Here is a 26,544-nt window from a genome sequence, read left to right as displayed (position 1 = left end):
AAAGACCGCCTTTTTAAACAGCAAAAACAAAGGCTCAACAGAAAATCTCGTTAATGCTTCATGAAAACTGCCTTTGACTTGTCACTGGCTGTGTTCCTAGACATGATTATAGACATGTGAATGCTTAGTTAGCACACGTGCGTGGATTCGATGGACTACGTTTACCTTTCTATTTAGTAAGATTGAGATTTCTCGCCGCTATACGCACTATACAGACATTTATAAATGCGAGTTTTATATATATATATATATATATATATATATATATATATATATATATATATATATATATATATATATATATATATACATACATATATGTATATTTGTATTTGCCTATATATATATATATATATATATATATATAAGTGTGTGTGTGGACAGGAAACCGTTCCACGTTAAGATGTATTTGGTATGCACTAACACGGAGAACAAGACTTTTTGATGAACTCCGAAAACAACCTTTCAAAACAACGTTGAAGACGCGACCGATGGATGATTTGTCTTTTTTTTCTCTCGCTTTTCTAATAAGTGCTCTTGCTTATGAGGAAGTCTGTCAAAGCATCTTACACACACAATATAATGTACAGTCTTGTTATAATGAAACTACCTCTGTTTTCAAAGGCCATATTCTCACAATCGTAGCTGGACCGGTAGTGTAATTTTGTAGTCCAACTTTTGCTTTGATTGGTTGGTTTGAATTTAACGTTCTTTTTTCACAACCCACGCTATACAAGGTGTTACAAAAATGTCTCACAATATTTTGGGGACAGATTTTTCGCATCAAAATAAAAAAAAAAGTTCATACAGACCTGTGCTCAAAAGTGGATAGTTTCGGAATTATAGGGAGCCGAAAACGTGAAACAAGTGAACTTTGAAAGTTCATAGTTCCACTAGTATGGGGCCTATCGTAGTCGGGTCAAGACATCACTGAGGAACTGGTATGTGAGCTATCCAAATATCCATGTTTAAGAATGCTCCAGTACATGCACACCAATTTTTACAGTTAGATGGAGAGTGATCAAGTACTCCCAAACAGTTTCTAAAAATGATTGTGCAAGTAACACCCTGTATAAGCCGTATTTTTGTAACACCCTGTATAAGCCGTGGATCTACAGATTAAGGTGCGACTCGAACTAACGTAATGTGTTTAAATTTCAATGCTCTCCTCCCGGGAATCGAACCCGGGATTCTTGCATCAAAGGCGCGCGTGCTTAGCCACTAGACCATAGGGACGGTATGTAATCTAGCGCTATTGAAGGACACGTAATATGGTGGGGAACGCCTCTTAGTGCCTATTAATCTTATATGTTGATTTCTACATCTGATCAAACCCCAATCATGCTGCGAAGCATACATACGAAATCTTAATGCATACAAAGATTCACATTTGTTTAATTCCATGTATGGGTAAGAATAACAAAACTTTACATGGAAAGATGGTTCATAAGTTTTATAAAATAAGATTAGAACAGGCGATTAGTTTTCGTTACTTGGGTATATTAGTAATGATATGAAATATAAACGTGAAATAAAAGCAAGGATAGGAATGGCGAAAGAAGCCTTTAGGAGGAAGAAAATACTGTATTATTTTGTGGGTCATTAAATAAAGAGTTGAGAAAAAAGACTCACAAAATGCTTCGTGTGGAGTATTGTATTGTATGAGTCAGAAACATGGACATTACGCAAAAATAATGAAAAACGACTGAAAGCTTTCGAAACGTGGGGATGGAGAAGAATTGAGAGACTTGGTTGGGTTGAGCGGGAATCGAATGAAAGGGTGTTAGAAATGGTGGGGGAGGAAAAAAACAATTTTAAACATTATTAAGAAGAGGAACCGGTTGGGACATTGGCTAAGAAGGAATTGTATCATGAGTAATGCTTTAGAGGGTATGATGGCAGGAAAGAGAGGGAGGGTACGAAGGAGACTACAATTAATGGATGATATCAAAACAGAAAAATCATACGTGAAGACAAAGAGGTTAGCGGAAGTCTGTGCGGCATGGAAGCTTCTCAGTTGCAGCAAGTGACCTGCCAGTAATGGCAGAATACATGATGATGATGTATATATCAACCAATCCGTCTAAAATGGGGAAACTTAATCTTTGTAGCTTTTGATTACTCCTTTCTAAAATTACTGATTTTTTTTTCTTGAACGTCAACAGGCATTACCAAATAAATGCATATAGAGAGCAATAGTGTAGCAGTTTCTTTCATAAATGCCTTACAATACGTATCAGTAGTATATACTCTGTAGGCTTTATAGCCCGACTTCGTTAATTACAATCGTATAAACATTAGTAGACACAAATAATAAAAAAAGGAGAAAAATCAAAGAAACAGAACGACGCGAGGAAGAAAGAAAGAAAGAAAGAAAAGCAAATATAAATTGTTCCTGTTTTATAAACAATTGGTAATACCATTAAATGTGTTATAAGTACTTTCTGCTGGAGAGACGTTTATTACTTAATCGCATATATAGTTTATGGTATATGTGGACAAGGCACGTATTACGTATAGAAACTATATCCAAACGCATTTTATATATGTGTATGTATGCATGTGTAATTGTATCCAATGTTAAGTTTATATATATATATATATATATATATATATATATATATATATATATATGAATATCGGAGCTGAAAGTATAAGCAACGCATGCGAGTAATACATTGTAATAAATGGTTACAGCTTAATCTTTTTCTTTGTGTCTGTCTCTCTCTTTCCTGTAGACGCATTTTAATTATTCCATGGTAAATATAAAACTCCAAGAATATATGTAAACGAAACGATGTCTTACAGAGCATTGCCAATAATAATAATTGTTCTTTAAGGGGAAAAAAACAATAGAAAATCAAGATACGAACACTCAAGACAAAAGAAATATTGTCTTTTAATTAGACTTGAAATTGTAACATTAAAAAAAATGTGGGATTGATTACTTTTTTTGAATAGAAAAGAAATAATAACCGTTCAGAAAATTCATAGAATAAGCTCCATTCTCCGAATGGAAAATAATTAAATCGTCTTTCTCATTAACTTTCTATATAGTTCTCTCTGAATGTTATAATTCTCTTTCTAACTTGTTTTTTTTCTTTTTTAAATAATCAGTACTATAAATTTATTTTCTGAAAACATTATAAAAACTACAAATTGTTTCTATATAGTAATTTGAAAGCTATTATAAATTAATTGAGGAGCACATACACATAAAATAATCTGAGTAATATTTACCAGACGTGACACCTTAAATAAATGACTTATTAACTCGTAATGAGGATTCTTTTCAGTTGGACTATTAGACTTTCTCAATCATATCATCATCTCTGTTTCCCTCTGTTTACTTTGTGTTTACGTATATTTTGATACTTTTTTTTTAATAAAATATTTTTTATCTCTGTAAGTGCATATATGAGTACTGAGGATTCCAGAGCAAGGTTAACGATTCAAATGATATTTAAAAAAAATATATACATGGGGTTTCAAAGCAACACCGTCAACGTTTGGGAGGTGATTCCTGATACCAAGATAAGGCAAAAAGTGTAGACCAACCTGGGTGCAGTAATCCGTCATTTCGGAGTTACAGGCTGCCGAAAACATGAAAAAGTGAAATTTAAAGCTTCATAGCTCCAATACTATGAGGCCTACCGTAGTCGGGTCAAGATTTTACTTAGGAATTATTGTGTGTCTATTAAAATATCCATGTTTCAGAATCCTGCGGTACTTCCACAACAATTTTTATAGAGGCAGTTGGTGAGCACTTCAAATTATATGCCGTAGCCAAACTCCCTCTATAAAATTTGTTACGTGAGTACCGCAGGATTGTGAAACATGCATTTTTGGATAGCGCACATATTAGTTCCTAAATGACACACGAACTTTTCGAGACGAGATAGAACTCTTTCAATAACAACACACAAACTTCTCGAGACGAGATAGAACTCTTTCAATAACAACACACAAACTTCTCGAAACGAGACAGAACTATTCCAATAACACCACAAACCTTTCGAGACGAGAAAGAACTTTTCCAATAACATCACACAAACATTTCGAGATGAGACAGAACTATTGCAATAACACCAGACAAACTTTTCGAGACGAGACAAAATTCTTTGGGTAGCAACACACAAACTTTTTGAGACAAGATAAACTCTTCCAATAAAAACACACGAACTTTTCGAGACGAGACAGCATTTTTACGACACCCTTCGAGACAAGACCAACAAATCTTGTCTTGTCTAGTACCCTATGGATGTGAACATAAATTGTAAAACATAAATTACTACATTTATGACTGAAGTTGATACTTATATATATATATATTGCTAATGAAGAAACAAAAATAACGTAATGCTTGGCGTTTGAAATTATTGCACAACATATTTCTTGTTTTAAATATATAATATACTCGTATGTTTAAAATAGTATAAATATATTACAGCATATGAGGACGTGTTTTTACACAATCAACTATGCATACCTGTCGTGCTTGAATGAACGTAAACCACTCGAAAAAAAAAAGTTTAAGTAAAAAAAAAAAAAAAAAGACAGAAAGAATGCCACACAACATCGTCCCTCCAATTCGTCGGTACATACAGTCCCCCCCAGTCCCCCTAATTCTTTCGCGTCTCCTGTACCTTTATAAATTTCTTCTCGTCATTTCTTTATTAGTACACATAAAAAAAAAAAGTCGTCGCTCTTCCAATTAACAGCCAAAGAACTAATTCAAAAAGAAAGGAGTGTTTAACTGATGCTACAGAAGAAGTCTTTTATCAAAAAATCGCTGGTTGTTGTAGTTGACTAAATACAACAAGTCGGTCGAGATGATGTTATATCGATATAGAAATAGGACCATGATTTTTTTTTTTTTTTTTTTTGAGGAGTAAGGAGGGGATTATTTAAAAAAAAATTGAAAAAGAGAGAGAATATCGAAAACAGTAGAACAAAGAAGCTGTATGCATGGAATCCACCTTTCTCTGTTTCTGTGTGGCTCCTCCTCCTGGGGTCAGGGTCAAATTCCTGAAGCTTGGTTGGATGATGCTCATTATCAGGGCAGGTACTCAGCAGTTCGTTTTTTCTCTTATTCTGTGTATTTAACCACGCCCAATCACGCCGGATGCTGGCTTCTTCGACTCTCTCTGCTTGGTCTTTCTCATCTTGCATGAGAAAAAGAGAGAGAGAGAAAGAAAGAAAGCAAAAAGACACACACACAGCAGTCTTCGCTTGCTTCCAACTCTCTCGACAAACCTCCCTGGAATATTTTCATTCCAACGCCTTCTATGCATAAGAGATGAAAAGAGTGAAATATGTATTCAAAAAAACACGAGAAATAATTCTTACCCAATTGCAATGTAAACTTAAGTAGGTTTTCTGCACGACATATATATCAAACACTAAAGCTTATATTCAAAAATGTTTTATATTCTATCTTTAATTTTCATGTTCAAGCACAGGAGTGGAAGTGATTACTAAAATTAGCTTTCAGATCCTTCAAAAGAGTGATAAAATTATGTATTTAAAATAGTACATAAAACAAAAATTAAATGATTTTGGTGATTTTCTGTAATAGTTGTTGCATGAACAATAAAATCTTCAATTGAGTCGATCAGTTTCAAAATGGCTCTTGTCCATTTACTGCAAATCCTAGAGAACTTATGAAAAAAAAAAAAAAAAAGTAGGATCTGCATGTTTTGTAAAACTGGAAATACTTCAGTGTGTTCATGTGAAGAACTGTAACATCCTCAAATATTTCCAGTTCTACAAAACACATCAATCCTACAGTTTTTCTCGTTTTTCTTTTTTTTTTAATTTATTTGATATAAATGGACAAGAACTTTTTCGGAACTGGGTGACTCGGGACTGATTCTGAACCGAGTTCTGAATGTTTAAACTTCGGACTATCCCCACTATTGACCCAGCATTGTGAAGCAATTAAAGAGCTACTAGAAATAAAAAGATAGCAGCAGTCTAGTCAATCACCTGCAATGGACTGACCTCTTACTGAAAATATATTTCTTACATGATCTTAAACTGAATAGAAAATATTTCCTGCATAAGTGATGTCCACCTTGGAAAATATCATTCGTATTAGAACATACACTGTACCATGGAACACTGAGAAACTAGTTCAGAACACGAAGAGTCATATACCCCACTAAACTGATAAATAACATATTTTTCTGTTTTTTTTTGTATATAAATATTTTGGTTACCTTTATAATAGTTTTTGTGTTTGTGTGACGTTAGTGTATGATGAACGATTTTCTCCATTAAATATGGTTATTCGATTGTTATGACAATGTTATACGTATATTGTCCCATAAGGCCCTAGACGTCAGTAAGTCCTCTGTGATTGGCCCACTCCCTGTATCTACTTGCAACATACCTGGTCTAGTCTTAAAAAAAAAAAAAAAAAAAAATCAGAAATAACAGTACTAGAGCGCGATGTGTTGACCAAACATGAAACAAGTAAGAGCTGTCTGCTCAGTCATAGGACTTTCTAAGCTCTATCGCTGCAATTAGTTTAGTGGAAATTAGTTTTATTTGTTTAGTGTAAGTAAAAAAAAAAAATATTTTGTGTGTTCCATTTCTTAAAGTTTCTGATTCAAATAATGCTTCTAAATTTATGGTATGTAAGTCGTTATTGAAGCCGATTTCGACAAAATCGTAATTTTCTGTTTTTGTGACCACTCTGACAATCCCAGAATTATGGCCATATGAACTTACAGTAATACACCGACATCTTGCTTTCTTTGAAAAAAAATAAATCTATGAAACAATAGACTTTTAAATACAGTCACTCATTATTTTAGAGAATAAGAAATGGGAAAACATCAGTCGAATATTACTGAATGCCTGTAAGTAGCGACTAATACCAGCAGTCACAGTGGCTAATACCCACAATTGTATTACGAAAGAAAGAGGAACAATACAGTATTAATTAATGTTGCCTTCGAGACAAGAAATGTCTCGTCTCGAAAACAAAACGAGAATCGAGATGAGCAGTACACGTTACAATTCGAGACGAGAAATTTCTCGAATTTCGTTAGCCAACACTAGCACGAAGAATTCTAGATCGCAACACTGTTTTCGTGTTACATGATTTATAGTGTAAAAACTATAAATTAATAAATGATTAATGAACACAATGAGAAGCATTTAATGAGACGCAAGTACTTACGCAAATAAACTCCAATAATAATGTTTTGAGTGTTGTTATATCACACTTTTCATAGACTTCTCGTGACGCGGAAGTATTTTGATAACTTCTAGATGAAATTAAGACAGAAATCAGAACTTGAAATTTTATACATATATTTGCATAACGAGACGAGAAAATTTCCGAGTCGAGACGAGAAATATTCGAGAATCGACACAAGACGAAAAAGAAATATTCGAGAATCGACACGAGACGAAAAAGAAATACCCGAGAATCGACACGAGACGAAAAAGAAATATTCGAGAATCGCCACGAGACGTGAAAGAAATATTCAAGAATCGATACGAGACGTGAAAGAAATATTCGAGAATCGATACAAGACGAGAAAGAAATACTCGAGAATCGATAAGAGACGAGAAAGAAATATTTGAGAATCGACACGAGACGAGAAAGAAATATTCGAGAAGCGACACGAGACGAGAAAGAAATATTCGAAAATCGACACGAGACGAAAAAGAAATATTCGAGAATCGACACGAGACGAGAAAGAAATATTCGAGAAATGACACGAGACGTGAATGAAATATTCGAGAATCGATACGAAACGAGATAGAAATATTCGAGAATCGACACGAGATGAGAAACAAATATTCGAGAATCGATATGAGACTTAATATAAAATTTGCGAGACGAGAAAATCTTCCCGAGAATCAGGACGAGACGAGAGGAGACAAGCATTTTATAAAGTTTACGAGACGAACAAACTTTATATCTCGTCTCATCTCGTGTCTTGGGCACCACTAAATATTATACTTTTAATCAAGCACACTATTGAATCTGGTAGCAATATAAAGTAGCTACACACTGTAAATATACACTATAATATAGTAAATACTATATTATATTTACTAATCAGGACTTTCGAACAGAATTGGCTGCTCTAGATTTTGTCCGTCTCTTAGCGAGGCCCATAAGACCGAGGGATAAGTGTATACCGAGATGAATCGAAATGAATGTTTTGCTTTTAGCCTTCGCTTCAAAGTAGAAGCATTAAAAATTGATTCTCTCCCAAAAGTATGTTCACTTTAAAAGTCCGTGACGGTGTAAAAGATCACACACCATCTGAGAATATAATGCTTGTTGCGACATCCTTGCGGCATACAATCCGCCATATGTGTGTCTAATAGGTTACTGCGAGTATGTGTGGTGTGAATCTTCTCGTTTCGCATGGTCTGTTCCGGAACTGAACTCTGCACATTATCAGTCGAAGGGAGCATCCATGTCTGTAGTACGGCTGGGAGGTTTCCAGAGGTCAACGAAGGCAGAGGTCAAATGGACTTCCGGAAAGGTCATTTTCAATATGTGAAGTCCATACATAGTAGATCTATATATATATATATGTGTGGAAGATTCTTTTTCTGTCCACTTCCGGGTAATGATTGAGGAGAAGATGTTCAAGATTGAAGCACACTAAACTCGTTAGTATATGATATGTATTAAAATATTGTACTTTCTGGATGTTAATTCTACAATTTATTAGCTTACTAGCAAAATACCCGTTCTTCGCACGGGGAGAATACGTTTCATTTTGGATATATACGGCATCGGAAGTGTCACTGTTTCAGCGACCCGACAGTATGATATCGGTCATTTTCGACTATATATACATGGATGCTTTCTGTTCTGTAGTGAATCACCGAGTTCCAGTCCAATTGGCGGTAATCTACATGCAATTTTAAATCTCATGTAAATGCTCCGTACTGAAAAGGGTACGTCGTGACTTCTACAATACATTCAACAAAGGGGCCAGGGTGGTTCAGTGGTGGAGCGCTCACCTCTGATGCATAAGATCCCTGGTTTGATTCCAGATAACGCCAAGTGAGATTTGTGCTGGACAATCACCACTCGTGTGAACTTTATCGGATTTCTCCCATTTCTTCACACTTCCTTCATTCCACCATTTAGTTCATTATCATTATAAGCGTCTCCTCTGGTCTCTGAGCATATTTGTAAGATATTAAACTCCAAAAAGAACTACAAACACAAGATTGCAGGTTTTATATAGGCTATAATCTACCACAATGAGGTTGATACAAAACAGAGCCTCATTTTGACAAGATGAAAGGCAAGGGGTCTATTTTTATCTCAAAAGTCGTCATGGTGATTAGATGAGACATGACATGACATGACATGACATTGACATAAAAGAGAAGAAGAGGACAGAGAAGAGTACTTCTGGGTGACATCGGAAGATGTTTGTGTTCTGTTCTCTTCAGTTCAGTTCAAAAGGCAACGGAAAAGAAGCATCTTTGCGAATGTTGGCGGAAAAGAAGAAAAAAAGGGGGACGAATTTGGTGAAGCGCACACACACACACATGGCATATGGTACTTGCAAAAAGTCTGCTTTGGTTATCCATTTAAAAGTAAACATCCTGTTCGGCATATGATTAGCTCATTCGGACAGAAAAAAATTAATGAAAAACTTACGCCATAAAATTTAACAGAAAATTTTGAAATACTGGAATACTTGACACAAGTTATGAACATGGTGTGCAATTTTTATCTATTTATTTATTTATTTATTTATTTATTTATTTATTCTAAAAGCGTTATTAACAGCAACACTATATTTCTGTTTGTAAGATTGTTATCATAATAAAGTACATTCGTATGTCCTAGTGAAGTAAAACATCATTATCTCGCTTACGAGAGGAAAAACATATTCCTCAACCTGAAGAAATGTATGAGTATTAATAACTAAATACAGTAGTTCATCGAAGTTTACTTTAAAAAAATTTAAAAAAAGTTCCTAAAGACCTTTCCAAGAGAGGTTTGTGCTACACATATGAACCCCACTTTCCCCAATATTTTGGTTCTACAGGTATTTTATACAAGATTAATTTCATTAATCAATCCAGGATAGGAGCCCTTTACGTATGTTACCAGTATCTGTTGGTTCTCCTACATTGTATTTCTGAGGATTTCGGGTTTTAGCCTTCGTTAGTTACTAATAAATATTCCAGGTTTTCATTATTCCTTTATTTGTATCCTAGTGGCTAGAATCCGTGCACTTGGTTCACGAGGTCCTGGGTTTGATTTTCTGAGGGAAAGCGTCAAACGCACTACTGTGATTATGATTCAATTGCAGGTCTCATCCCATATAGTCTCACTGCTGAAAAAGGATGTAAATAAAATCAATTAATCAAAGATTTCGTTTCTCAGAATGGTCCTCAGATTAGTTATTAACTTTAATATGGACTTCTGCTGAAAGTACAAAACTTATGGTATTGTCTCAACATCATGAGACAATTGGAAAGCTATCAAAATTAAGAGGTAGTCAACTTTATTCTAGAAAACCGGAAATAACGGCGATAGGAACCCAATATAACTCGACAGTGATGATTTTAGGATGTGTCCCGGGGTGAAGCTTCCCCCGCAGCCACAAAATACATTCTCGGTAGCATATCTCCAATCGTGTTCAACATGGATTAGGCCTACTAGGATTTTTGCAGCACTATTTTCCCTCAACGTGTATTGTAAGTCCTCCCTTTTCCCGGTACAAATTGAAATTACCAGTGATGCTTACGAGTCACGATCATCTGGTACTTCCTACTGATTTAGTGGCTACTGTGTGTGTCTTTGGTGCACATGGGTCCCGGGTTTGATTCTCAGTGGGGGATATTATATGCAACATATTTAATTTTACAACTAGTCACTCCCATTAATCATCCGCTTTCTTTAGCCTGCCAGTACCGTGGGAGCTAAAAAAAATAATAATAATTTATCACAATCATCCAATAAGTCACGGCTATATACTCTAGTGAGCTGTAACAGGCATCGCACCGAGTTCGATTCCTGCTATGAGCTTATAGAGCTCGGGTCCCACGTTAAATTATAGACCCATGTCTCATAACCTCCAGTGCTGAAAAGGAACGTACAAATAGAATTTCAAACCAGCCGACGCAAGGAAGAGAGCTACAAGTTGCAAGAAGTGAAAAGACAGACGGTGTCTGTTGTCTTTTAAAATACGATTATATGTAGCGGTTCGATTTTTTCACTGGAGAAACTGACGATAAATTACTAAAAGAAAACACAGCTGTTTACTATTTTATCACACACATTTGTAACTAAAATATATTTTATTTGTGAAAGGGCGCCTGTCTTCCTGGACAAGAGACTGTATAAAAGATAGTATTTAGATGCTATAATTTATTAGCCTTTTTCTTTATAAATAAAATAAGATAAATAAAAAAAAGCATGTTCCACCAACCCATTGTGATCTTACTATATTATGCCCCCCACCTGCCTTGCGTCGGTGACTCACTTGTCCCATTCATTAGGTTCCGGCATCATACTATACTACACTCCATCTAAGAGAGAGAGAGAGAGAGAGAGAGAGAAACAATAACAGGTTACTTTGTGTTGTCATGTATTCTAGGAAACTATTGTCTCCCAAGCACCTCTTAATTTTCCACTGGTCGTTCGCTTTCAATGTGTTGGCCGCGGGCTATGTCTCATTCTTTCTTTACCACAAAACAATTTAATTCTTTCTCTCTCTTACGTCCTTTTCTAGACCCGTCTGATATCGTAACCACACACACACACACAAATATACAGAACACATACAATAGAATAGGTCTTTTAAGCTCACCGGAGGAGGGAAAAGGTGGATCATTTCCTCATGAATGACAGTGTTTAAAGCCTGTTTTCAGTTTACAAATGAAAGAAAGGTGTAAAATTATAGTTTTTTGGTTTTTGATTTTATGAAGTACCTTTTTTTTTTTACAATGTTTCTTCTCACCCTGAAACATATGCCTTCCCTTTACACTGGTAGAAGACAGAATCGCATAGCAAATTTACCGTTTCTTACGTAACATTCGATTCAGGTAGAAAATTCTGCTTTAACTAAAAATGTTACTGTATTAACAATATACAGGTATTTTACACCGTATATTCTCATGTTATGTAATTGTCAATATTAGCTACTACAGACTTAAAAATGAAATAAAATGACATCTTTAAGTTTTAGGGTTATGCTGGCTATTCTAAAGGAGACGTTGATGATGAAAAATGAATGAACTGGTGGAATGAAGAAGAAAGAATTATATCATTGCCTAAGAAAAAATTATATCATGAGGGACGTCATAGAGGGTATGGTGGCGGGAAAGAGAGGCAGAGGGCGAAGGAGACTATAATTAATGGATGATATAAAAACAGAAAGATCATACGTGAAGACGAAGAGGTTAGCGGAGGACCGTGGAGCATGGAAGGTTCTCAGTTGCAGCAAGTGACCTACCAATAATGACAGAATACCCGCCTAATCTTTCTTACCTTGGACTTTTTTTTTTTTTCGACACGGATATAGACAGACTAAATATTCAATTTATCTGTTGGTTTCTAGGTGTTAAACGAAAAGTAGGTACTTATTTCTCACAGAAAGAAACAACAAATTAAGTTCCAAAAAAGTTCAAAAAATAAAATCTGCATCATTCCATCATCATCATCGTCATCACCAAAGCTGTGAAGAGTCCAAAAACCCGAGCAAGCGACCTTCGGACAAGTCTCTGCTTGCTCATCTTCTCTTCACATCGGACAAGAGACTCCCACACACAGAGAAAAAAAAAAAGGAAGACGGCGACAAGAGAAGCGAGAAAAAGAGGCAGCTTGGAATGATTCTGTGATACAACACGTAATCTCCCACAAAAATTTCCAATTATACGTGGGAAAAAGCTTCCAAGATCAAGGAACTCTTAAATAAGAACAGATAAAAAGAATATGTATATATATATAACATCAGTCGGGAAACTTATCGAAAAAGACACAGAACAAGAAATAAAAAAAAAAAAAAAAAACTCCCACAAGAACGGATACAGACGGATGAGAATCAAAACGAACAATTCTTTATCTTTTTCTTCTTCTTTCAAGTTCAACCTTAAGAAATTGAACAAGAAAACCGTTGTAGCATATTTTTTTTTACGAGCTAAGCTAATATAATGAGTAATTGATTATCTTTTTGTGATTTCTTCACAATCAAATTATATAATATACATATTTCCTTCTTTCACCTATTAAAGAGGTAAAATTATTATCTGTTGATGCAATTTTTAATAAAATTATATACGTAATAGATATATGACTATCACACACACACACACACACACACAAATAAATAAATAGTAAATACAATCGGCTAAGGAACAACGTAGTAGGAACCGTTAGATCGTTGTCCGCGTGGTCCCAGGTTCGATTCCCGGCCGGTATTATCCAATTTTCGGAGTCCATCCAGCGTCGTGAGGCAAACTGAGGAGTCACGTGAAAACAAGAGCATTAATTCTAGAAAGCTCCTGATGCGTCTGTTAGGTTAGGAACAGGGCATCGCAGCGCGCTGACCACGTGCTAGCCGGTCACTTGCGGATGGCATTGAAGCAGACTTAGGATCAAGAATGGGGCGCTACGCCATGTAGTTTGGTTTCACATACAATCTGCTATTTAACACTGCATGTTGCATAAATAAGTAATAATTTCTTCTATTCAAATGAAAACACTATCAAATTATTATTGGAATAAATGTCATAGATTTTAATGCCACAAAAGTTCCGTTAAAAAAAAAAAAAAAAAATTCTCGAAAAATACACACGAGAATTTATTTATCCTCAAAACATAAATAGAAATTATGTTTTAAAAGTAATTATGATTTCAGGGTACTTTTTATCAGATAATAAACTTCAATTAACCATACTTTCATATTGTCGTCTTACTAGTGCCATAATGGAGAATCTAATAAGGGTATATTTTTAGTATCAGTTCACCTCAATAAATTGCATAGTTTTGTGCAATGTAATTTTTTAAGTTAACAGAAAAATTCGTTTTTTGTGAGTTTTCTCAAAAATTACGCATGGGAATGTATATTCAATCATATCATTTTATTCAGCCCAACGAGATATATCGATTCGTTAAACGATAACAATTTTGTAGAATTTTATACAATTGGACTTCGATAACTCTAATTTCTTGATAATTCGATTTTTTCCCATATTTCCTTAAACTCTCCATAACGCTCAATGTTATAATAATTTCTGTCAGTCGAATGTTTAAAAATTACAACTTCGATAAGTCGACTTTTAAGGGTTATCATTGTTGCTAGTCTTGTTATTGTTGCTAATGTGTACTGTAATTGTGTTTCACTCATATCTAGTATTTTATTTTTACTAGTCATGTTATTTATTTTAAGGAACGTTCACAATTTCGAGTTGAATGAATAAAACTTCGAGCTATAAAGGTTATATAGTCACTTTTCATAAGGAATTCGGAATATCGGTATATCGAATTTTTCTTGTGATCTCCTTGATAACTCGAAAAATTCGATACTCGAATTGTTATTAGTTCCCTTCAGCTTCGAGTTATCGATATCTCACTGCATAGGAACTAGCTGTAAGCACTCGTCGTTACACAACTTGTATGAAAAGAAAGGAAGTTGAATGTCTTTTATTCCATTGTCTGGGTATTTATCCTCAGCTGTTATACGAGCCGCAGAACACAGAACTGATGTGGGTTGCATAGAGGCAAGGCATTCTTAGAAGTATCCAGAGAAGATGAAAATGAAATCTTTCAGTATAACGTCCCGCGATTCTGCCCTTTAGGCTAAGGAAGACGATGAGTAAGGCAAGTGAATGATGATGGGAGAATCGGTGGAATGGGAATGTGGGAGGAAATGGGAGTACCCCGAGAAACCCCAGGAGCACGATGTTGTAACCGCAGAAGAAACGTGCATAATAACTTTTGACCTCCCAATCCCTACCCCCGAGCCAAATAAAAGAAACGGCTTCGTACACGATTAAATCTGTATACCAAATTTGGTGGCACCTTTTTGTGTAAAATTCTGTCCACAGATACGCACATTATTTTATACATATTAGAAGGATTGATGATTGTCTGTAGCTGATTCTTTAAAAAGAATCCGAGTTTTGTCGAAGAATAGTAATAACGTACCGTTATGATTCTTGTTTTCTTTGACAGTTTATTTTCAAGTAGTACTTTTGTTCCGTCTGATCGTATCTAAGAAAAATGCTATTTAACACTTTTTTTATTTCTTTGCCAGCAAAAATCTCCATTTTTCACCTTCCATTATTATTATTCTCTCAACACATAAGAACAAAAGCGAAGTTGATTAAAAAATAGTACTTAACTGCAATAAGCTATAGCCTGTGTGATATTAGTTACTGTTATCAGCTAATATCTACATTTTCTGCCTTTAATATCTTCTAATGGGTTTGCCACGAAATCCAATGGGAGATTTTCCACGGAGTTGGTCGTCAAGAAACTCTACATTTTTTAAAACAACTTTTGCAACATGAGCGGTGAAAATTGAAAAAATAAAATGTAATTTTAATGACTTAAATTACGCATATGTATGTTCGCATTTTAATAAACTTAGAGAGCCAAAAATGAACAACGAAAAATTAATTCTGAGATTGTTACACGCTGAAGGCAGGCATGGTCCACACATCTATATTTTAACCAGTGGCGGCTCTCGTGGGGAGGAATTCATATCAGTAAAATTAAACTTTTATACCTCAAAACTAACAACAGAAAGTTTAACTACGAACTAATTGTTGGGTATATAAGAATTAAAACGTTAGCTCAGTTTTCTTCTGTTAGTTTGAACTAATAAAAGTTTAATTTTTACTGGTGTAACTCCCCTCAATATAGCTAGATGAAATACATAAATTTAAACATATTCTAACGTTCACCAACTTATGCTTATTCAGTGTTCGTATCAGATATCTGGCTTCGATCCTTGGTGACAATAGAATATATGAGGATAGGAATGTATATTTAATATATAAGTAATTTCAGTGTTGAAAAGGAACAAACAAACAATACTACTCACTATCTACAATCTGTTACCAAGCTCGAATATTAAAAATAACAATAATAATTTTAAAAAAAAACAAACAAGATGAAACTCAAAGCTGAGCGCATATGGTTTATGATCCAAAATAAAATCACACCCATTACAAAGCTGGAGCCGCGAAAATACTAAAACTACAAAAAAGTAAATTTTGCGCAAGAAGTAAGCACAAATAACGAAATCATAGGGTATCCTTGAAATCTAGTAAACCCACTTAGCACAAAATCAAAGAGGGTTGCATAATATATAGGTTTCTGATATTCAATTCACCGGATAAAATTATTATACCAATGGAAACTACACTTTCAAGGATTTCAGGAAGTTCCCATTCTATGTTCCTGTGTCATTCAGGTTGCATAAGAAGATGGGTTATGTTAGTTCTTAATCAGACACAAAATAGATCGGTCGGAGGTCAGCATCTATTTTCAGCACCAAGGCTATATCGGACGTGGACCTATACTTTAAGGTTAAATCAGAATCACCCTAATGCGTTCAAATTTCGATGCTTCTCGGAACACATCAGCAGAACGGACACACAAAATAGAGAATAACCAAATATATAGGATATGGATATATATTTAATATAAGCACCACACAATACATAACGAATAAAGGGTGAGGCTAACAAAAAAAAAAAAAAAGAAAAAAAGCCGCGCGCCGAAATTGCTAAAGGCAACTTTGTTCCCAGGAGAAGGAAATTAGTTTTACCACCTTTTTTTTTTATATAGCTAACTCCTTCTTTTAACTTCTTGTTTCTTCAAAAAGAATCCTATTTCTTTTTTGCTTTGCAGAGAAAAAAAAGCAACAAAAACAAAACATTATGGATAGAAAGAAAATGTCTAAAAAAGACACAAACCTCCCCGAAGCGGAGTAACATGTATAGACTGACGAACACAATGTAGCAGAAAAGAACTGGAAAAAAATAATAGAAACAAAAAATATAAGAAAATAGAAAGAATAGAAGGGGGAAGAAACATTGAAAGGTTATGCTCTCCAATTTCTACTGAGAAATTTTGTTCACGTTGGGAAGATTGAAGCGTGCTCTACAAGAACGGAAGTTACACAGAAAATTTATAGTCCATTTCACCCGTCTTTTTTAGCCTCAAAGCATTCAATAATATTCTTTTTAAAAACTTTTTTTTATTGTTTCGGCTTTTTCAAGAGTATTTTTTGTTGCTGTTGTTCAACCAAGTATATGTTTTTCTTTCAAGCTTTACATATGCTAAATGCTAGGTTCTTCTTAAAGTCATTACTTCACTTTTTAATACATATTAAAGCAGAACATCAAAACAATAAATATTCATTTGGATCCTCTCTTTCTAGATATGGAATGTATCCCTCTATTAGGCGTCAGAAATAGAAAAACATGTAAAATATTGTCACAACTGTAAGTGCATGTACAGAGAAATGTATTGAGTGTAATGCCCCCCCTCCCGCCATCTTAGGTTAAACAAATCATTCACTGAGGCCCCTTCCCCTCACATTGGTCTTGAAAAATGAGTTCCTTTGGGCGGATCGGAAATTATTTCGTTGAATTAATTAGAAGTTTACTGAACTTCGGATGCAGATAAAAAAGGAAATACAATGTGTATACAGTTAAAACATAAGGCTTTTAACAAATAAATTGTAATAATCTTGAGAGAATTAAAGAACGAACTTATTTCCCCTCCCGATTGCTTGTTTCGTTTTAATTTGATACTGTAAGGCAACTAGACAGCTGTATCAACATATTGAGTTGATTTTAAATTTCCAGCAACGAGGCTATATAAGACGGGACCTACTGATTAACGAGAAATCCGAACCACATGAGCTCCCGCCGGGAAGCGAACCCGGGTCTTTCACGCCAAATGCGCGTACGCTAACCGCTTAGCCACAAAGAAACTCCAGAATTTGTTTGAATAAAGGAATGGCAAACTCAAATCTAGAAAACTCGAAATAACAGCACCCGTGGTCCGTATTCATCTCGCATACTGAGTAAAATCCGTTATGAAGACAGCGGTATATTGTACAAATATACGGAATCCTTTTGTTTGATACGGAAATCAATACGAAGATACTTTTCCCGCTTAGATGCTACATCATGCATTTGCAGAATGTATGACATCTAGCAGTCTTTCGTATATTACATACGTATACGTATATTATATACGTCCATCTGTGTGAGAGATCCTGACCGCCTATATGCAGTTCTTTCGTTCGTATGGAAAGTACGTTTATTCGTAACACTTATAAAATATACTTCTTAAGTTATACGATTGCTTTACGTTAAGTCCAAAAACTACAGGATTTACACGTGTAACCTACGTTTTTACGTACGCCACATAAAATTTAAAAGTCAGAAGGGGATTAAGCAATACCATCTTATTCAAAACTATTGTAATTTACAAGAGTTAAAGTACTTTTTAATTACATTTTTATTTCATATGCTAATAGGATTACCAAACATAAACACGGGAAAAACCGAAAAGCGATCTCTTTAGCAACAAGAGAACTGAAAAGTGTATGAATATTGTGTCTACATTATAAAAAGAGAAGCATCAACAACTGAAGAAGCGGAAGGAGCCAAATAATAAATTACTTCGGCATCATCATCGTCCTAATCATCCGCGTGTGTGAGTCGGCGGCCGCTGGCCTTGGGTAGCTCTGAGCGAGGCGAGAAGATATCGTGGCGTCTAGACAGAAAATGAGCTTCTTGTAGGGTCTTGCCGGATGGCGACCGACCAATGAGCCTCGTCCATATTGTCCCTTACACGATAATAGCCTGCCATTACATTATCTTATTGTTTCTCTAATATACGCCCGATAAACTACATGCAATATCATTACTGCAACGTTGCGTAAAGATAAAACAGAACTAATGCATAACGCATTACAGTAGGAGAACTTAATCTTTATTTTCTCCTTTAAAAAATATAAATAAATAAATGCTTTATATGCAATGATCATAAAACAGTCTCCGTTGTATTATGCAATATAAACAGAAAATAATAACGCAAAGATATGTTACCATGTGCATATAAAATCGTGAAACGAATTAAAAATGTATCAAAGTAATTTTTAAGAGACAAAATTTTGTATTCCTAATACCCCGAAATTCAGAAGCATATTATAAAAATAAAGCGCATGTTTATTTTTTTATTACGGACTTCTTACTGGATTAATAATAATAATAATAATAATAATAATAATAATAATAATAATAATAATAATAATAATAATAATAATAATAATAATAATAATAATAATAATTTGTTCTCCAGAGGAAAAAATCCTTCAATGGTCAACTGGTCAGGTACATTCTTCTTGGATGTTAAAAGACGTTCTCTTTTTTCTTCTTGGAGAAGAGGTGGCTCAGTGGTAGAGCGTTCATCTTTGGTGCGTGGGGGTCCCTGGTTCGATACCAGCTAGCATCAAGTGAACTTTGTGGTGGACAAACACCGTGTGCGTGAGTTTTCTCGGGGTTCTTCCGATTCCTTCATTTCTCATCATCACCGTCTCCTTTAGCCTAGCCGGCATAAACGTTGGACGTAAAACTTCTTTATTTTTTTTAAAATCAAAATAGATAGAAATAATACAGATATTGGAAGATGTCCATAAATCACACAACTACAATGCTGTCTCTTAAATGATAGCTCTTTGCAGTGATTAGACGTGTACACATAATTAAAAGGGAAATTTCTATCACTTAATATATGCCTTAAACAGAGATCGAACCTGCAACCTCGAACACATATATTATGCGTGCCAACCACACAAAGGAATAGTAATATGTAATATTGTATATTTCAAAACAAATCAAATTCGTAATCTTCTAAGACGAGAGCTAAATACTTAGCGCTACATTGTCCTGGAAGAAGAACACAGACAGACAGGTTGTTCTGGATCTCAAGTATCGTGTATCCGATTCCGGTTCTCTGGTGACTTTACAAGGGAACACAGAAGTGTGAACTGTTAGGCTATGTATGGAATCCCAGGGATGTAGATTATCAGGAGCTCTGATCTCAATTACTGTATGATTGAAGCCCACCCACAAGAATTTTCTTTTCAGCCTTCTTTCATTTTCCCACAAAATATATCAGAGAGAAGCCCCTCTCTTCTTTAGCACTGAAGATCCAGAAGGAGAAGGGGGGAGTGGGAGAGATTGAGCGAAAAGAAAAGGATGCTGTGCTCTTCTGGTGAACTGATAAAGCCCTTATTTCGAGACTTGGCGCGAGGAGGGTGTGGGCTCTGCTGGTTAGTCCTGGAATCAAGTGAAGAGAATAAAAATGCAAGGTTGCCAGCATACTACACAGAATAGTTTGCTTCACACGTATTTTGAAAACTATCAGCAAATTGTGTATTACCTATATTTTCCCTTACAAATGTGTAATACACAGTCCTGCATAATAGACACGGTAGACTTCAGAATATACTCCGGATATAAATTAACCAAAGACTACAGCCCAACTGATGGCATTTTTGTTTGATGATGTGTAGTCTGAGTAACGGGTCCCACCACCTTTATTTCTGGTTTCAAATACGATATCAATTGCCCCACGATGTTGGATGAATACCAACAAAAACTCGGTACTTTTGCCCATGTATGAATACTAAACCACTCGGCTACTCGAAGTACTTTAGTAACTATTATGCTTCACACATGATATAGTACTGACTTCTTTTTCTTATTTTTATTCACGAATTATTTACCAACACAATAATAACTATTCAATCATGCGGTGTTTATTTAAATTCCGTAAGGAGAAATAGTGAAATAAAATGAAATGTTTCAGTTGTACGCCCCATGGTTATGCCGGCTAGGCTAAAGGAGACGGTGATGATGAGAAATGAAGGAAATGGTGGAATGAAGAAAGTGGGAGAAAACGGGAGAACCCCGATAAAACCCACGAACACGATGTTTGTCCACTATAAAGTTCACGTGGCGCGAGATGAGATCGAACCAAGAACCTCATGCACCAGAGGTGAACGTCCTACCACTGAGCCACCGTGGCCCTCAAGGAGGAATACTAATACTATTATTATTATTATTATTATTATTATTATTATTAAGTATTTATTAACTTTAAGTATAATGTATTAGGCCTATGCGTATTAATATAGGATGAAAATATTTATATACTGACCGTTGATGGTATACGCATCTATTAAAGATATTAAGAAAAGCAACAATAGGTGCAAGTAAATAACTGTGTAATCACTCCAAACTGCCTAATTTCCTGTATTTCATTAACATTAAATGAAGAAAAAGATTGACAGCTCTACATCAGTGTACTGGGATACTGGCCTAATGGATATGCTAGGCAAATGGTTGGAATCTGCCTTCGGACAGAACCTTTAAAGATAGCTCTTTCGTGTCTATGAAGCTATCGTGCGCGCCTTTGATGTGGGAGACCCAGGTTCGATTCACAATAATAATAATAATAATAATAATAATAATAATAATAATAATAATAATAATAATAATAATAATAATAATAATAATAATAATAATAATATGGTTGGTCCTGACGTGGTTAGGATATGACGTTAATCTTTATGTCCACGTTTCATATACTCTCATATAGCTAAACTCATATCAAATCAAAAATTATCGGCCAGTCATGGGCGAATGGTTGAGGATTTTAGTTTCTGATCACGAGGTCCTGGATCTGAAGTCACATTTTTCGAAATTTTCTTCGATTCCGACAGATAATGTAGAAAGAATACCATGCTAGCAGTGATAATGGCAGTTATAATTTGGGGGGGGGGGGCAGGGAAATGGGAGGGTAGTTATCTTTTTGAATACTGAAAAGGATACTTTTGTATTACTTGAACCACATTGCCATAGCATGTCTGCGAAACAGACGTAGCCGTCAGGGAAAAGCCCACCCCGTTACCCCTACGATCTCACCTTCTGAACATTATCACAGAATAAAATTTGCACTTATCAGAGATATCTCGATCTTTGTTAATACTTTATATAAAACAACAAAGTGAAAAAAAAAAAAAACATTGGAATCAACAACTATTTCCATGTCTCGCTTTGAAATCGGCTCTGGGTGGAAAGCAATATTAGTTACACTCAGAAACAGTAGCGTACACAGAATGTCATCAAGGGAGGGATTCAATATCATTTCAAGACAGACAACTTCTCCTGTTCATAATTAGATAAATTTATATTATCTCACGATATCATTTACAAAGGGTTAAACCCGGTAAACCCCTCTTTTGCGTACGCCACTGCTTGGAAAGTAAAGTCGAGCATGGCAATATTCAAATATGCAGTAATGGACTAAATATTACGTTGTACTCGCAATTCCTGGTGTTCTGGCAATCTTGAAGAGTATTCAGGAGAGAAGTTGTGGTTTGTCGTGTCCCGTGGACCGTGGGAATCGGGTGCAACAGAATTGCAGGCGGAGCAGGGGTACTTAAAATGCCTGCACCGCAGCCGGCTTCACGATGGTCAAGGAGATTCGCTTGGTCAACTCACTCTAGTCATGTCCTGTGAGGTGGAACGCTAAATAGACTCATCCACAGAGTATGTGCCTTTCTTACAGCGATGAAATTAGATAGGAATCAGATTTACTTACAGTTGCCACATTAAAAAAAAAAAAAAAATCCAATATTTATCCCATAATAAACACAGTCAATGTACAGTATTGTTCTTTGGCTAACTACACTTTAAAAAAAAAAAAAAAAAAGTATTCTCGTAATCTTGTGCAAGACTATTTACAATTTTAGCTTGAAATCTTTAAGTTTTATGTCCCTTGTTATGACGTCCCCGTGCCTATTTTTGCCCATATTGTATTTTGTTTTTAGGAAGTGAGGGGACGCTACATATATTTTTTGAAAATGGGGCAACGACGTCGCCCCGCGTTCCCTCTCACTTTTACCCCTGACCATGAACCATGTATCACTAACACTAACACAAGACTTGAAAAATTTCTTGTCTCTAAAACGAGAGGAGAATTGTCATGTTCCTCGCCTAGTCTCGAATTTCAGAATGAGCTTGTGATCTCATTTGAGAGTTGAGACGAAGCAATAGCCTGTAATCATAAAATTTGAAGATTTACTGATGTGGCTTCTCCTTATGAGTTGCCACTGGATTCGAATCACATGAACACAAGTGTGAACCTACTTAAGCAAACCTTGAATAATGGATACAGAAAGCATACGTAAAAAAAAAAAAAAAAAAAAAAAAAAAAAAAAAAAAAAATCCACTCGAAGAGTACACTGGTTCACAAATAGAGCACCTATCTCCCATGTAAAAAGATCCCTATGACCCAAACCTTGTAACCAGTGGCGTATTTAAGAGGGGAGCTTCAGGGCTTAAGCCCCGCCAAAAATTTTATTTACTATTTAAAGTAAATGAAATATCTTGCAGGATTTTGCTATAAGTTAGCGAAGCCCCAACCCCCGAAAGAATATCGTAAATATGTCACTGCTTGTGACCATGAGTATTCATGCAAGTCTTTGTGTTTTATTAATTCAATCTATTCTTTATGTATTTAGTTCACAATTATATTTATTATCCCTTTCTTTCAGTCAAAAGGAAATGATCATGGGATAAATGAAAATATTCGTTTAATTTCATTTTAAAAGCCCACAACAGTTATTTGAATGCCAATTGCGATTATCTTTACCAAAAAAAAAAAAAAAATCCCTTTTATAGATAATACCACATACAACATCTTTATTCACATTCCAATAAAACAATCTAAGCAAATTACAGATTATTTGCATCTACATTACTTTATCATTCTTTCCCCACCTCTACCTTCTACCTAGATTTTTTCTTCGTTATCTCAGTTAAATTAAGCAACTTCCTTGTAAACTCTTGGCCTTTCCAACGACATTTTGTGCCTATCTTCAGCATCAGTGCGGTTTATAAAGAGTGCTGTATCACGTCTTCTAACAACAACTGACAAGTCGTCCCCAACATCAGGCATTCTGACCGTGTGTTCACGTACTATGTTGAACTTCACAATGCCGTTGCATTTTGACCAGCAATAATGCACTTTGCATCCTAATTTATTCACATATATCAACAAAAAAAGACACTAAAAAAAAAAGACGTAAGAAACCAGTCCACAACGCATTCAACATAAATAATAGCATCTATTGGCCACTTTTTTTTTTTTTTTTTTTTTTAAATAAATGTAAAGAAAGAAAATGTTTACTTGTTTCAGGTTCATTTACCATAGTGGTAATGCTGAATGAATATTTTAAACCTGTGCAAAAAGAACTGTGTGAACTGGTTTATCTTTTTGAATAATTGAAAAGCATGTTAATCCGTGATTTTCTCTGGTACGAAGCCAAATGAATTAGATAATGCTAAATCCTCCTACGACGTTCTTCGCAATTTATTATTATTATTATTATTATTGCTAATGAGGTTTCGTGTACACACTCTACTCAATTTATTCCGGAACACTGGGTTTACGCAAGGATATTACATAATGACAATTTGAATTATGTCGTAAATTCAATAATATTACAACTTCACACGTAAGATTAACATACAGTTTATTCTATCTTGAAATATAATGTTTTGTGATTTATTATTCTTCCCAGTAACCATGTATGCGTAATAATAATACTGAATATTACAGGTTAAATGAAACATTATGTTTATAAATATATTTTCAGATATGGGTTTCAGTTGTGAAGAACTGAAAAGCAGGTAGATTAACAATGTGGACACCTAACTAGGCGTAACTAAGATATTTTGCTAGGGAATAGGGTATGGCCAAAGAAAAAAGTTACCATAGTTTCAGATTGTTATTTAATGGGCCAGCCAGCCCAAAAATGTAGGAGGGCCCGGTAGAAGTTAGGAGGGGCCCATCCAACTATAGTATAGTTCATCACCATATTGTAGTTTATTTGCAAGTTTACCGTGAAAATTTTAGAGATGCCAGCAAAAATTTAGGGTCTGTTCCAGGAGACAATTATGGGTACAGAGGGGATCTGGGCTCCCCGAAGTTTGCTTGAGTCCCTGTATTTGTGTCATAGTTCTCACTGATACGTTGCACGACGTTATCTGACATAACGAAATACACATACCTGAACGCCCTCCTAAGTTATACAAAAATCGGTGCCACTGGAATTAACCGTGTACTAGGGGTCTGGCCTATAGAAAACGCCTATTGTGGCACCATACAATAACTACCTAGGTATAAATATAGTTTTAAAAAAAAAGAGAGAGAGGGATATCTTCCAATTCCATCAAAGATTGTGTTCTAACTGCACATTTCTTGAAAGTTTTCTCGTCTCGCACGTACAGACTATCAGATGCATAAAGGGTACTCATGTACCTTTGCGTGCTACCTTTCCCTCAGGCCCCCACATATATTGGTGATTTAAGAAACAATCCCCTCGTGGGAGAGTCCTCAACTAAAAATAGAAAGTTGGCGAAAGAACAGAATGATATTTTAAATAGGGTGGAATCCTATTTCTCAAAACTACTAGTTTTGTAATATGTTTTTACAAGTCATAAAATATTGTGAAGGAGAAATGCTAGGATAATAGTAGAAATCATTTCTATATACTAGTGCTGATACTTATAGTTTGTCATCATTTTATGGTGTATACAACTGTAAGATATTGATATTTGACAACTTTTACACTACTATTACAAGAACTATCAGTTCTGAGAAATAAGCCCTAGGAGTCCATTTTATGCGTAAGACAATATATGTATATTCATGTTACTATTGCTAATCTGCATGTTGCAAGCACGAGATGATACAATATATCATGCAATCATAGAATACCAGCCTCTAAAGTCTACGAACTCTATTCACGGTATGGTCATTATACGGTGGTGGCATCCAGATTCTTATTCTGCACGTTACAATTTACAATTTTGATGTGGTATAACAACAAATATAAAATAAATAAATAAATGAATAAAGAAAAAAGTACTCACCGTCCATCTGAAGGTGAAGGGAAGTTTCATGGTGGCATTAGCCTTGTCAGGATCCGTAAGGGTAAATGAGTTGCGACCCAACACTGAACTCGACGTGTTTCCGAACGAACAAGGTGTCGATGTGCTGACATTATTTTGATATTCCTTTAAGCAAACGGTAAAATAAGTGTTACATTCGCGAGGGCACAACAAAGAACTCTCCGACCGCGGAACCCCACCACAGCACTCACCGTTCGAAAGTTCACCCCGGTAATTTTGGATCTCAAGAATCTGCAACTCGAAATACCCTGATCCATGCACCACCTGTAAAAACAAGATAAGAAAAAAACAAGTTATTGTGATTTTGTACTAATGTAACATTACAATAGGCACTTTTAAATCTATCTAGTCATAACAAATTTGTCTTAAAATGTAAACTGGAGATAAAATCCGTGCCGAAAATAAAAAAGTTCGGTTTAATGTTAAGACGTGGCCTAATGTGCTTAACACTGCTCAGTTGAGTTGAGTTGATTTTGAGTTTAATGTCCCTTTCAGCAGCGAGGCTATATGGGACGAGAC

The 26,544-nt window shown here is 35.2% G+C and overlaps 1 protein-coding gene across 2 annotated transcripts in view; it reads right to left on the bottom strand.

The window, feature by feature from the left end:
- Positions 1-26,544, bottom strand: part of Ser (protein serrate) — a 370,686-nt gene that overhangs the window by 334,345 nt on the left and 9,797 nt on the right. For both annotated transcript variants that reach the window (XM_081730299.1, XM_081730300.1), the window contains exon 2: positions 25,987-26,289. In XM_081730299.1, the coding sequence (XP_081586425.1) occupies positions 25,987-26,289 (303 nt within the window). The remainder of the gene's footprint in view (positions 1-25,986; positions 26,290-26,544) is intronic.

Source organism: Thermobia domestica, chromosome 11 (assembly GCF_964235325.1).
Source record: "Thermobia domestica chromosome 11, izTheDome1.hap1.1, whole genome shotgun sequence".
Taxonomy (NCBI): Eukaryota; Metazoa; Arthropoda; class Insecta; order Zygentoma; family Lepismatidae; genus Thermobia; species Thermobia domestica.
Note: the sequence above shows the minus strand (reverse complement) of the source record. Positions and strands in the feature narration are given on the sequence as shown.